This window comes from Bos taurus, chromosome 1, assembly GCF_002263795.3.
Source record: "Bos taurus isolate L1 Dominette 01449 registration number 42190680 breed Hereford chromosome 1, ARS-UCD2.0, whole genome shotgun sequence".
NCBI classification, from domain to species: Eukaryota; Metazoa; Chordata; class Mammalia; order Artiodactyla; family Bovidae; genus Bos; species Bos taurus.
Genome location: NC_037328.1, coordinates 52,335,741 through 52,349,034, shown reverse-complemented (window position 1 = coordinate 52,349,034; position 13,294 = coordinate 52,335,741). Strand labels below are relative to the sequence as shown.

The following is a 13,294-nucleotide window of genomic DNA, read 5'->3' as shown; positions in this document are numbered from 1 at the left end:
TTTGCCATTACTTCCTATTGGTCATAAATTTTGCTTTTCTCTCCCTCTCTATTATCTGTTAAAAATACTGCCTACATGAACTGCCCCAGTCTTAAAGAACAGGGAAAATTAGTGTTTAAACTCACCGGCCATTCCAAAGTTAAGCTGAGGCATTTCTTCAGTCTTTGTTTTCTTGGGGCTTGGCAAGTCTCTTGAAGAGTCAGATGGGAAGGCCCATAGTTTCTTTCGTGGATTGACAGTGGTGGGTGCTGGGGATTTCACAGGCTTGTTTGTGGTAGGACACCATTTGTAGCCAGGATTTGCCTTCATAAACGCATCTTTATACTATAAATAAAGAACAGACAACATATTTTAATTAACACATAGATTGAAAAGGTTCTAATAGCCTTCACCTTACTCCTCTATTAAGATACTGAATTAAAAAAAACAACACTTCTGTGTCTTCCGTTGTAGAAGAATGACAGCCTCAGTATGGGGCTTTAGAGCTAGGACATGAATTTATCTACTAGAAAGTTCATTTGTGGGATGAGGGTTCAGAGGCAACAAATTTTGTATCTTTCAACTCTCATTATTCTTTTCCTTTCCAGTATCCAAATTCAGATCTCCGCCTGGTCTTGGTGGAGAAAGGGAGTTATCTGCCATGTTATTTGTCATGTGTATATATTTCTAAGTAGGTATCAGATGCACATTACAAATGTGAGCGAACACCAGAGTCAGTAACTAGATTCTGCTCACTGCTTAATTTGGTAAGTTAAAAATTAAAACATGCTTTACTGCACAGGCAAATACAGGCAAATCTTACAGAGCAATGTAATCAATTGTAGGATAAATGAACCAAGATCAAGAATGGCAAGAGAATGGCGCAGGGCAAACTGATGAACTTTTCAGTTATTTGCAGGGGCATGTAGAAGAAACAGTACTGGATACAGAGTCTAATTATCTGGGTTCAAAACCCACCTCTGCTGTTAGTCAGTGGTGGACATTAAGCAAGTTGTACAACCTTTCTCAGCCTCAATTCCTCCTCAAAACTACACAGTGTAACTTCACCTGATCATATCCTAGTGGTTTGCAATGAACACATGTGATCACTAAAGTGAACATACAGAGAGCTGTGATGTGTGAGGTTGCAATTAATCCATCACAACATGGAGGTTTTCAGCCTTTGTTATCAATATTTTCTTTTCTCCTTTATTTTTCTATGGTTTTCTCCCTCTTTCCCAACTCTGCCATTTCCTTTCCCGACAATAAAATTAAATAAAATATATGTATGCTATTCATGTTCTATTACCAAAATTATGTCATTTGATAAAATATATTTTTATGTATTCTTCAATGATTTTATTACTGCTAGATACCTTATTTAATTAATATGATTTGTTCAATCCTATAAAGCTTGCTTTTCAAAATGAACACTGTGTGTAAAATTAATTTAGTATAAGATTGAAACAGCTTTTTAAACTAACCCATTTGAAAAAGAAGTTCCTTTACCCTTAGTGTAAAAACAGTATATCTGATCAAACTAATAAACACCACTTCACTTTAAATCATATAAATGAAAATTGTACTGTAGACAATATAATGCAAACTTAGTAGTCAATTGTTTAGTATTACCCCCCAGAATTACCCTTAATTCAAATTTTCTGAATAATCTTTTTGCTGTTAAACTAAAAGCTGTACATCTGCATATTGATATATAGGTACATGCAGAAGGAAGATACAGTAAGATAAGTTCTACTCTTACAAAAATAATTAAAACAGGATACAAAGGCCAGATCCAGACTAGAATTTATCATCACATAGCAGAATAAATTTGAGGGTATCAATGTCACATTCACATGCATGAGGGGGATTTACAGGTTTGTTAAGCTGAGGCAGACAAACAGCTTTACTTGCTGTCTGGAGGTGGAAAGTGACAAATGAAAGGGTGAGATGAAAATCAAAGTAGCAGGCACCATGCATCATCATTTTGTCCCAGCAAAAGGAACACGAGCTGCAACAGTAGGATGAACAGTCATCTGAATAAAAGTCACCACTCTATAAAGTAACAAAGGACTATCAGAGTAACATATCTGTCACAAGACATTTAAAAGAAAGTTTTTGATACTTTTGGTGGTGTTTTTTTTGTTTTTTTAAGAAAAAGTCCCAACTGTGAAAGATCCTAGATGGATGGATGTCACTAGATTTCAGATTTCCTCTGTTTCTAGGTGTCACCTTCTTGCCTTCCTATGTTGTCAATCTGCTAGATAATATAGTTCTTTCTCAGTAAATATTACATCCTTTTCTAAGAATCACTTAGCAATTTGCTTTGATGAAAATCTGCATGTGTGATGAAAACAATAATACTGTCATTCTTATGAATGATTTATTACCAGTATTGACTATTCTTAAAAGCACTGATGGTATTAATAAGGGCTAGTTTAAACTAACTTATGATATGCAGCTGTGCTGAAGACAACGTAAAGCAATGACAATCACTGACCATAAACATCTCTTTCTCTTGTACTTATTCTACCCACTCAGTCACTGACTAGATGACCGACACTGGTTAAACACGGGGCATGAGAAGAGCATGAATTAGTCTGGTTTTAAATTGACTACAATCCACAATTAGCCACTCAAACATATTACTTCTTTTAATACACAGTCCACACACCTTTCCCTGGCTCCAGCATGGTAACTGTTTTTTAGTGGGTCTGTGAGAAGTGGTCCATAAAGAAGGCTGAGTGCCAATGAATTGATGCGTTTGAATTGTGGTGTTAGAGAAGACTCTTGAGAGTACCTTGGACTGCAAGGAGATCAAACCAGTCAATTCTAAAGGAAATCAACCCTGAATATTCATTGAAAGGACTGATAGTGAAGCTGAAGTTCCAGTACTTTGGCCACCTGATGTGCAGAGCCAACTCACTGGAAAATTTCCTAATGCTGGGAAAGACTGAGGGTGAGATGGTTGGATGGCATCACAGACTCAATGGACGTGAGTTTGAGCAAACTCCTGGAGATAGTGAAGGACAAGGAAGCCTGGTGTGCTGTAGTGTATGGGGTTGCAAAGAGTCAGACACGACTTAGCAACTGAACAACAACTACTGAAGCTACCTGTGTGTAGGACAAATGGCAGAAGACAGGCCTGGAGTATGTGGGGTTTCATGGAAAACAGAAACTGAGAGTTCACTATGAGGATCAATACTATGTAAATTAACCACAATATTAATCTTTCATATTCTTAAACTCAATGTAAAACAGCAGAGCAAAGGGTTAAGAATGAAGGATATAAGAGAAAAGAATAACAAACAGCCCTTGTCCTTAAGGAGTTTAAAGCTTAGATGGAGATGTCATAAGTTCATGAAAAGACAGACAGGTCAACACAGGCAGTGTATGAACATCCAGTGAGGGAGAAGGCAGGAGGAGCCTCAGGGCATGAGGATGTCTGTCCTTGGAACCGAGCACACACACCATCAGTCACTGGCTCTGATTCAGCTATAAGAGACAACAGAAAGGCTTAATCATTTGTTGTGATGAGGTTATTAGGAAAGGGATCACAGAGAAAGCTGAGTAAGGGAGAAATCAGAAGCGGCTATATATAGTCTGAAGCAAATAGCTGAGTGAAACTATTAGCACGCTGGCCAACCATGTGGGCAAAAATCCATCAGCACAGATTGAAGGGACCAAAGAGACAGGCCCACTCATCTGGATCCCCAGGGGAGGGCTTTCCTGCTGGGGGTAGAGGGCGAAGCTCAGTTATCCTTCACAAACATCAATCACAGGCTATTGGTCCTATCCTCGAGGTAACTAACCTCTTGCTAAAATACTTATTTTCAAAAATCTCCCATTAAAGTAAAAATTCCCTTACTAAATTCTTTTTTGTTTTGCAAATTTCTAACTGATTAGATAACCTAAGTGAATCTACTTTATAGCCACAGTTCCTGACTTACAGAAGGTGCTTATTAGTAAATGTTGGCCCTCCTCTCTCCAATCTCAATCACCACCAGACTTCATTAGCAATGATAATACACCACTGCTTTTCGGTAATGGTATTAAATACATACCCTTGACACAGTATTTGGTCTACTTTATATATGACAATGGCATTATTATAAACCAAAAGACAGTATTACGTTAATCTTTAAAAAACTGGTTCTCAAAATTACTTGCACAGATCACTTATAAGAATGGGAAATTTGATCTTAAAAAGCACCTTAAGGAGAGATGTCCTTATTAATTGTTCTCCAAGTGTTTGTTCTTAATTGGAGGTGGGGCGGGAGGGTTGGCTCAAAAAGTCCGGCAGTATTTCTAGCTATTATTGCAGTCTAGCTCGTCTCAGCAGAGTGAGAGAGAATAATAACCCTGTTGAGGTAAAGTAATAAGGGACCCTGGGAATATCTATATAAATAAAGAGAGCTGATACAGGTGCAAAAATGTGAAATATCACCATGATAAAAAAAAATCTACCACAACTATGAGATTATTCAGTAATTATCTTGTTTTCAAAAAAAGGCATAATACAATTTAAATTCTATAACTTTGCAGGGGCTAAGTGAATCTTTAGCATAATAAATTTTGAAATGGCTAATGAATTTGGAGACAACTGTACCTCCTCATATTGGCAGGCAGAAATCACATTATACAGGGTGGAAGATGAGAGTAAGATATTTGAGAAGTGGTACTAATTAGTACTTTCTTAGTTCTAGGAACCTTTCCTCATAAAAATGTTAAAACTTATAGGTCTGAATTATTCTTACTAGACATTTTAACAGGAAGAAAATGAATCAGACTTTTATATGACAGGATGATGAATTAAGTTTATGTATCTGATAGAAAAGATCTATTTTAAATTATACACTAACCTATGAAACTTTCGTGATAAAGCCACTCCAGTAAAAACCACACATTTCAAAAAGTGACTTGAATAAGTGACCAGGGAGTTATTTGGTTCTCTTGCAGAAAAGTCATAAAGGAAAAACTGAGTTGGCTATAGATATGGTTGCCTAAATTCCCTGTAAGGATTACTGTGGAGACAGTAGTTCATTTCCACATATAACCTTTTTTAAAGGACAACATTCCTCCCTAATTTGGGTTAAGAAGGAGAAAGTCTATTTAATCAGTTAGCACTAATTAAAAATAAAAATTTCAGAATTTCTTTTAAGATGTAATTTTGGCACTTTATAAAAGGATGGTAGGGGTCTGGGTAAGTAAACATTATCTGCATTTCTGGAAATGCATTAACAGATAATTCATGTACAAGCTAGCTGGATTTAGAAAAGGCAGAGGAACCAGAGATCAAACTGCCAACATCCACTGGATCATAGAAAAAACAAGAGAATCACAGAAAAACAATCAGCAAATTAGAAAAAAACCTAACAATTAGTAAATGGACTGATATTTCTGAAATCAAGTAGTTAGCTCACTTAGTGGAATATCTATTTTGTTAGGAATCATTAATCACATTGGACAGTGTCTGCCAAGATGGGCAAATGATACTTTTAGTTTTGTTGATTCTTATGTTTCAAAGATTAATTGTGTATTTTAGTAGCACTTCAGTGTGTTAACAGGTTCTAATAAAAACAGTAAAAAAATTATTAGGTAAAGAAGTATGAAACACAAACATAAGCTTATCAGGAACAACTAATATTTCATGGCATTTTAAACTTCATGCCTGTGCGCACAGTGCCTTACTTGCATCTTAACCTCAACCCTGTGAGGACAGGTATCTTCACTGACAATTACAAATGTGTAAACTCAGAAGGTCTGAAAAGGGAGAAGGCTACCCAAACTCTACTGCTAGTAATTTGCTGCCTTGGATAAGTCACGTAACTCCTCTGGGCTGCAGTGTCCTCATCTTTAGCTTTCAGAAAATGGTATCTACTTCATAGGATTATTTTTAGGATTAAATGAGTCAGAACCCTAGAGAGAATAAAGCAATATTCAAAAATTGGTATTATTTCAAAAAAATAAACACAAGTATTTTTTTTTATAATAAGAAAGTCCCAACATCCAGAACACAGGAATGGGAAAGGCCTCGGAAACAAGAAATTTGAGAACCATGAAGCCCAAATCTTTGGTTTTACTACCCACCTCTCCTTAAAGTGCTGGGGCTCCAGTTAAGTCATACTCAGAAAAACCCACACAGAGTAAGTTATTTCATTAGAGGTAGCAGAAAGTGTCTGATAGAGGAAAGAAATGTCAATTGACAGCTATGGCTTCACTCAAAAGAAAGGTTCTTGGAAAACCAAAGCAGAAGTTCCAAAGAACAGAAGGGTTAAGAATCATTTAATAAACAGATGAAAATGTGACCATAACTTAATTGTTCACAAAACTCTCACCAAATTACAGATTATAAAATAATTCTTGTACGGAAATAACAAATGTAACACTTGTTTCTCAAGAATGTGGGGATCAATGAGGTGCTGCTCTCGCTCAGTAGTATGCAAGATGCCACATCAAGCTAGTACAAAGACAAATTCTGTCGAGCGTGACACATGACTGTTAACAGAAGTTGTACAGAGTGATAATACCTAAGAAAATGACATCAAATTTTCTATGGAGAAGAATCCATTTCTGATAAAATCAAAGAAAGGGCATGAATACATTAATTTTCTCTTGAAGAAATATCGAGGAAGAACTGGTCACGAAACCCCATGGAGATTTACAGTGATAATCTTTCCTAGACTCCAGACCACAACAGACCCCAACATTTACAAGAGGCTATTACAGTTTACTTTTAAACTGTATTTTACTGCATTTGATTCCATTGCTCTTTTATTAACGTACAACTGAGCTTCCAACTTTTCAGGCCAATTTCTCAAGATGTTCACCTTTATATCATCATTTCCTGTTACTCACCTACAAACAGCTCAGGCTTCAAGTAAAACTTTCTCATTCCTGAAGTTGTTCTTATTTTTCCCTGTCTGCTCGTATCCTTGCCTTTCTTCTGAATCCTGTGCCAAGGGACATACCAAATTCTACTAACAACTTCATTAAGCCTTTTCTGAAATACCCTAACCCCAGCACAAGCAGACTATTCCCATGAGACCATATTTTATAGTTACCATTTTCCACTTCTTACTCAAATCTCTTGTCTCTCAGTCATCTAAAGTGAGCAACATATACTACAAGGATGCTAGAAGCACATAGGAAAGACTATTCCAGGGTCCACAACTGTATGACTGGTCAAGATACTAACTCCAAAGAGCCTTCAGTCCCTGCTCTGAAGAACAGGAATACTCAAGGCTGTCGTTTAGTTGTGTCTAACTCTTTGCAACCCCACAGACTGTAGCCTGTCAGGCTCCTCTGTCCATGGGATTTCCCAGGCAAGAATAGTGGAGTGGGTTGCCATTTCCTTCTCCGGGTGATCTTCCCAACCCAGGGATCGAACCCAGGGATCCCAACCAAAGGATCTCTTGCATTGGCAGGTGGATTCTTTACCTCTGAGCCACCAGGGAAGCCCCACGGAACAATCATAACTGACTTTAAATATTTATGCATATGCAAGACATCCACTCTGGAATGAACTAACTAGTCAATAAATGCATGTATTCTGTCCCATGCCTAGGCTACAAAAACCAAAGGGGGTATGAAAAAGGTCATTCAAAATTGTCTTAACTTACCAGATTCTCCCCTCTCTTTGGCACTGACTCTCTCTATCTGAATAACATGTGTGATCCTCTATATTGACTGTCCATTAATTAATTATGATTATTAGTTTAAGTGACAAGTAGAAGTTTCCAGAAATGTCCTAGTCAAAAATGCAGACATATATTTTTACATTGGTACAATGTATACATAAAGATGTTAAAAGAACAATAATATGGTGTGAGACTACTAACAGGCAGCTGCAGAAGCTAGAGGCTATGAATGCCCACAACACTGCACCATAAGGCATGCTGCTGAATTTAAGAAAGGAATCCAGGTTATATCCTTAGGACAGTTTAAAACCCTCGGAAAACAGGAAACCCTCATTAAACTTTTTTTTTTCAACAATATAAATCAGCCCTGGGAAACAATTTAAAAAACTGAAAAATTTCCAAACAGGTACTTCGCCTCACCAGATGCACTAACAGAAAATAATCAGACAGCAAGTAATGAGTAAGGGAAAAAGTGACATTTCAACTAAGGCTGTAATATGCACACAAAAAAACACCAGCACAATTACCTGCACTCTTTTGTAATTTCAAAACCATTTGGTAAGTAGGTAGAAACAAGTATCACTTACGACTAGAAACCAATTATATAAGGATTTTGAAAGTAGCTGAACCTTCCACGCATGGCACTGGAAGTGAGACATTTCATAAGAGCAACTATAAACAAGACAAGTTGTTGGGTGGAAGAGCCAGTTACTGTCGCCATTGGAGTAGCTTGGGGGTTGGGGGGGGGGGGGGCGGCACACCTTATGAGATTTAGATTTCATTACTTACCACAATGGCAAATATTGTGAAGCTAATTAAGTAACTAGTAAAGGAATTCCTATATGAAAATAAGACTTCCTTCCTCTTAAAAGTGGCCACCTGTTGGGTTTATCAATTAGCAGTATTTGAGAAAGTAAACAATTATGGGACAGGCTGTATGTTACCCAAAAACAGTAATCCAAAAATAAACTCAAGAGTTTAATTATAGGAGGCTTATGCAACTCTCTATGAGGTTTCAGATTAATTGTTTTATCTTAGAAGCATGACTATGAAAGGATCTAAAGCTACTTAATGGGAATCTTTTACTATTAATTACTGTTATGAGAATGAAAATCTCCGGTAGCATTTAAAATCATGTAGATTACTGGAATTGATTTTAAATTTGCAAGATAAGATGCTCTACATAGCTAAAATTCTGTCTTTAACAATACAGTTAATTCCTGAAGCCTTATGTGACCATTAATTACACAATAACTATGCTAATCATTTATTCTGGATTCAAATTTCCCTGAAGACTAAGAAATTTTTATGTTCCATGTTAGCCTGTTAAGCAACTCAATAAAACCACAGCAATTGAAAGAATTATTTTTCTACATACTGAGATGTCTAATAAAATATCTCACTTGAAACTCTGTATTTGTCACCTGCTGGTCCATCTTCTCATAGAACTTAACCAAATGTTTGGGTGGCTGGGGTTTTTCATGAATCAATATTATTTGCAAGCTGTAACTCTAAAGAAATATAGTTAGAATTATTCCTTTCAAGTTAACCACAATGATATTGCTTTGCTTTCCCCTTACTTGCTAAATCCATTATACAATACATTTTAAATGTACAATGAACTCACACTAATTTAAGGTTACTTTAGAAACAGATCAGTATACAATTTTTGAATAAATTAAGTCACATTTTGGAACATACACTCCAGTCCTCTGGAAAGTATTCCTGTATGGAAATACTTCTCACCAACTGCTGCTCACAGTGTTTACACGCACGCACACATCACAGTACATCCTGTTCCACTGCCATTCGTTCCTCTACTGGCTTTGAATACTCATGCCGTACTTACTACCTACAGAAAGAAGTCAAAGCATATCTTTTGATAACTGTGTATATTACAAAATTTTTTTAAAAATTAGTGCTGGAAGGGATGCAAATTTTGTTCCAACTTTCTCTTTCTCATAACATCGTTTTTAAAAAAGGAAAAAAAAAACCCCACAAAAAACTGAGACCCAGAAATTAACTCAGATATGGTTACAAAGCTGTTTAGCTTTAGAACTAGATCAAGAGTGTCATCTTCACCATGGGCATTCTCTGACAGCAGAAGCTGGGCTCCTAGAAAAACTAAAAACAAAAGTCATTCATAATAAATAAATCACCATTCATAAAAATCCATCCCTCATGTCATCAGTGCAATACAAACAAGTGAGAAAAAACTTCTTGGCAATAGGTTTCTTTTGGCACCTCACCACTATTTGCAAGGTGGACTTGGAACTCAGGAATAGGAACAAAGCTTCAATGTCTTCGTTTAACACTTGATTCGGGATTCACCTTCGTGCTGCTGCTAGACCTTTTGCATGGACTCTACTAACTGGGGGTTGCAGGATTGGTTGTTCACAGTTACCACAAAGCCTCCTCACTGTAACTCACCTCCTTGGCCATGTCTGTGTATTTCTGCTTTTCCTTTGGATCGAGAACAGCCCACCAATCAGCTAGTATCTTGGTAGCACCTCGGTTATCAAGCCTGGGGTGTTCCTGACGGACAAGAGAGCGATGACGTTTGCAAAATAAAAGAAATGCATTCATTGGTCTCCGGGCTCGCTGTTCTGGTGATTCATCATCTTCAGTTTCACCAACATCTTGCTCTAGGCCATCGGCCCCAAGAAGTTGAACCTATTAGCAACAAAACAAGAGCCAAGATGTTTAACACATCCTGGATAACTCTGTTTTTAACAATTAGTGTTGGTTTTTAAATTGCATTTTTCCTTAGCTGTGTTTAAACAATTTACAAATGGGGGGAGGAAGGGTTTTTAAAAATTATCAACCACTATTTGTGGCTGGTAACCAACTTAAAATGTTTTCTTTTGCTGAGTTTCTGTAGCAACCTGTGCATGTCTCTATTACAGCATATATTACATTGTTGTTATAATTGCTTGCATTTTTTTCTCTCACTAACAGTGAACTCTTTGAGGACAAAACCTCTCTTATTTCCCTCATACACAGTGCTTAGTTTAATGTCTTGTACAATATTAGTACCTAACTAACTGCTGGATAAAGGATTAAACCCATTCCATAGTATATGGGTCTCAAAGTTAAAATATCCTCATAAAGATACATGAATATTGGTTCTGTCTTTCTCCTTTTTAGAAAGTGCTTTTGTACAACTAATAATGTGAAAATGAATAAAAATCTAATACAGACTATTTAATGTTTCTTGAAGCCTCCAACCATAAAAATCAAAACAGACATTTGACGTTATTTGAAGGAAGAACTACAAAAGTAAATTTTCAAGTCTACAGATAATCACACATTCTTGTCTACTGAAATTCTATGGTGATAGGGCTTACACTTTCAAAACTGCTTTTGAATCCTTCATTTCCCTAAGCATCTCATTCAAGATCTTCAAGGACTTCTGCAAGGCTCTGATCCTGTCCATCTGTGTAATCCTCACTGCTGCTGTCCTAGTAGCACTCTGGCCTATGGCTTCATCTTCCTGCTTTTACTCCCTTATAATACTCCTATACATGGCTGCAGGTTTAATTTCTTAAAGCACATCTCTGACCACAGAATCTTAGAATAGCACTGTTAAGTATCTTCTGAGGCTAAAATATGATTCCATGGTATCTCTTGGAAACACTGCAACCAAGAACAGAAGTCCAGAATGCTTACTAAAACCATTCCTTTAATGCTGCTTTATAGCTAAAATCAAGAAGGATCAAAGATGCTGTCAGACTGCATTATACTGCTGCTGCTAAGTCACTTTAGTCGTGTCCGACTCTGTGCGACCGCACAGATGACAGCCCACCAGGCTTCCCTGTCCCTGGGATTCTCCAGGCAAGAACACTGGAGTGGGTTGCCATTTCCTTCTCCGATGCATGAAAGTGAAAAGTGAAAGTGAAGTCGTTCAGTCGTGTCTGACTCTTAGCAACCCCAAGGATTGCAGCCCACCAGGTTCCTCTGTCCATGGGATTTTCCAGGCAAGAGTACTGGAGTGGGGTGCCATTGCCATCTCCGATACAATAGGGCAGTAGTTCTCAAATGTAAGTGGGCATAGGAATCCCTGGAGGTCTTGTTAAAACACAGATTGTTAAGTCCCATTGCCAGAATTTTGTATTCTGTATGTCTGGAGTAGGCTTTGAGGATTTGTATTTCTAACAAGTTGTGCAGTTACGCTGCTGGTCTAAGGATCACGCTCTGAGGCCATTACTATAATAAGGCAATCAGCTTCTTTTATATCATGTTTATTGGGCAACTGTTACAGACACTCTAAGACAAATCACTAATTTAATCCAACTAAATGTTTTTTAAAAGTCTTTTAAATTTAAATTAAGCATTGTATATGTATTTAATTAATCATCAATTGTCTTCAGACACAAATAGTACAGAACAATCTCAAAGTCAGAGCTACCTGATCTGGAAGTACATTAGGGATTATTACTGGGAATGAAGGCTACAGATTTATCTTCCTTGTTATGGGTATAATCATTAACAATGACTTGCGTTTTCAAGGAATATTTATCTATCATTCTGAAACTGACTAAGAAGTTACAGAGAAATGAGGCGTAAAAATATGTATTACGTAAGTTGAGGAAGTAATTTTATTTTCCCTTCAGAAAAAATAACTTTGATCCAGTGACTAAATTATAGAACTCAAGACAAGAGTTGGAAAAAGAGATAAATAAGACAAGATCCTGGCCCCAGGAGCTCACTGTTTTGGTAGAGGAGAAAGACATATAAGCGAATAAATTAAAAAGCAGGATGATGACTATAAGAAATCAGTGTGATAATGAAACACTAGTGGATTGGTAGAACAACAGAAAAGTCTCCCTAGAAAAGCGTCGTCTGGGCTAAACTTTGAAAGACAAATCAGAGTATATAAGGTAGTCAGTGGGAGGTCGTGGGGAACTAACAAAGATTAAGGCTCAATGGTTTATTCACTTATATACAGTTCAACAGAATCAGTATACAAAAGATTAGAATGGAGAACTAGAGTTGTTGTAGAAGAAGGTATGGGCCGCTTCATGAACAATGTGCTTTGTCATTTTTTTGAAAAATGCGAAAGAAAAATAAGGGCATTTAATCCTGTAAATGAGTGGTTTCAGATTGTATGACTCAAAAAAACCCCTTGAAGGGGACCAACACAGACTGAAACTTTTTGTTCTGTCAAGTATGAACACTAAAAACATTTTTTTTAACTTCTAATATAATTATTTCATTAAATTAACTAACTGAAAAGTGAGTAAACAAACAAGTGCATGGTATATAAATTAAATTGAAATAAAAAATTATCTGGACCTTTTTTTTCTTTCACCAGAGGCCAAGCAAGTAACACTCTGCAACAAGACAACACTAGCACCAGACCAGAATCTGGAGACCGCTGCTAGGAGCAATGGAGAGCCATGAGTGGTTTTAGCAGGGGAAAGACACTGTCAGATCTGTACTGCAGGATAACTCCCGTCATTAGTGTAGAGCACGAATTACAGTAGCCAAACTAGCAGCAAACAAGACTAGAGGAATGAATTAAAAGTTTATGCCAGCAGTCCACGCAAGAACCAGGACAGGGCTAAATCAAGGCAGTATTCATGCGAACGGAGAATTGGGAACAGAGACAACACTCACTAATGAGGTAGAAACAAGAGCGACTGGTGTCTTAACTGAATGTAAAGGTTGAAAAA

At 37.0% G+C, this 13,294-nt stretch overlaps 1 protein-coding gene across 18 annotated transcripts in view; it reads right to left on the bottom strand.

Moving 5' to 3' along the window:
* Window positions 1-13,294, bottom strand: part of BBX (BBX high mobility group box domain containing) — a 298,089-nt gene that overhangs the window by 82,177 nt on the left and 202,618 nt on the right. For all 18 annotated transcript variants that reach the window (XM_005201322.5, XM_024990118.2, XM_005201330.5 and 15 more), the window contains 2 exons: window positions 10,050-10,292; window positions 126-324 (listed from right to left, as the gene is read on the bottom strand). In XM_005201322.5, coding sequence (XP_005201379.1) covers window positions 126-324; window positions 10,050-10,292 — 442 coding nt within the window. The remainder of the gene's footprint in view (window positions 1-125; window positions 325-10,049; window positions 10,293-13,294) is intronic.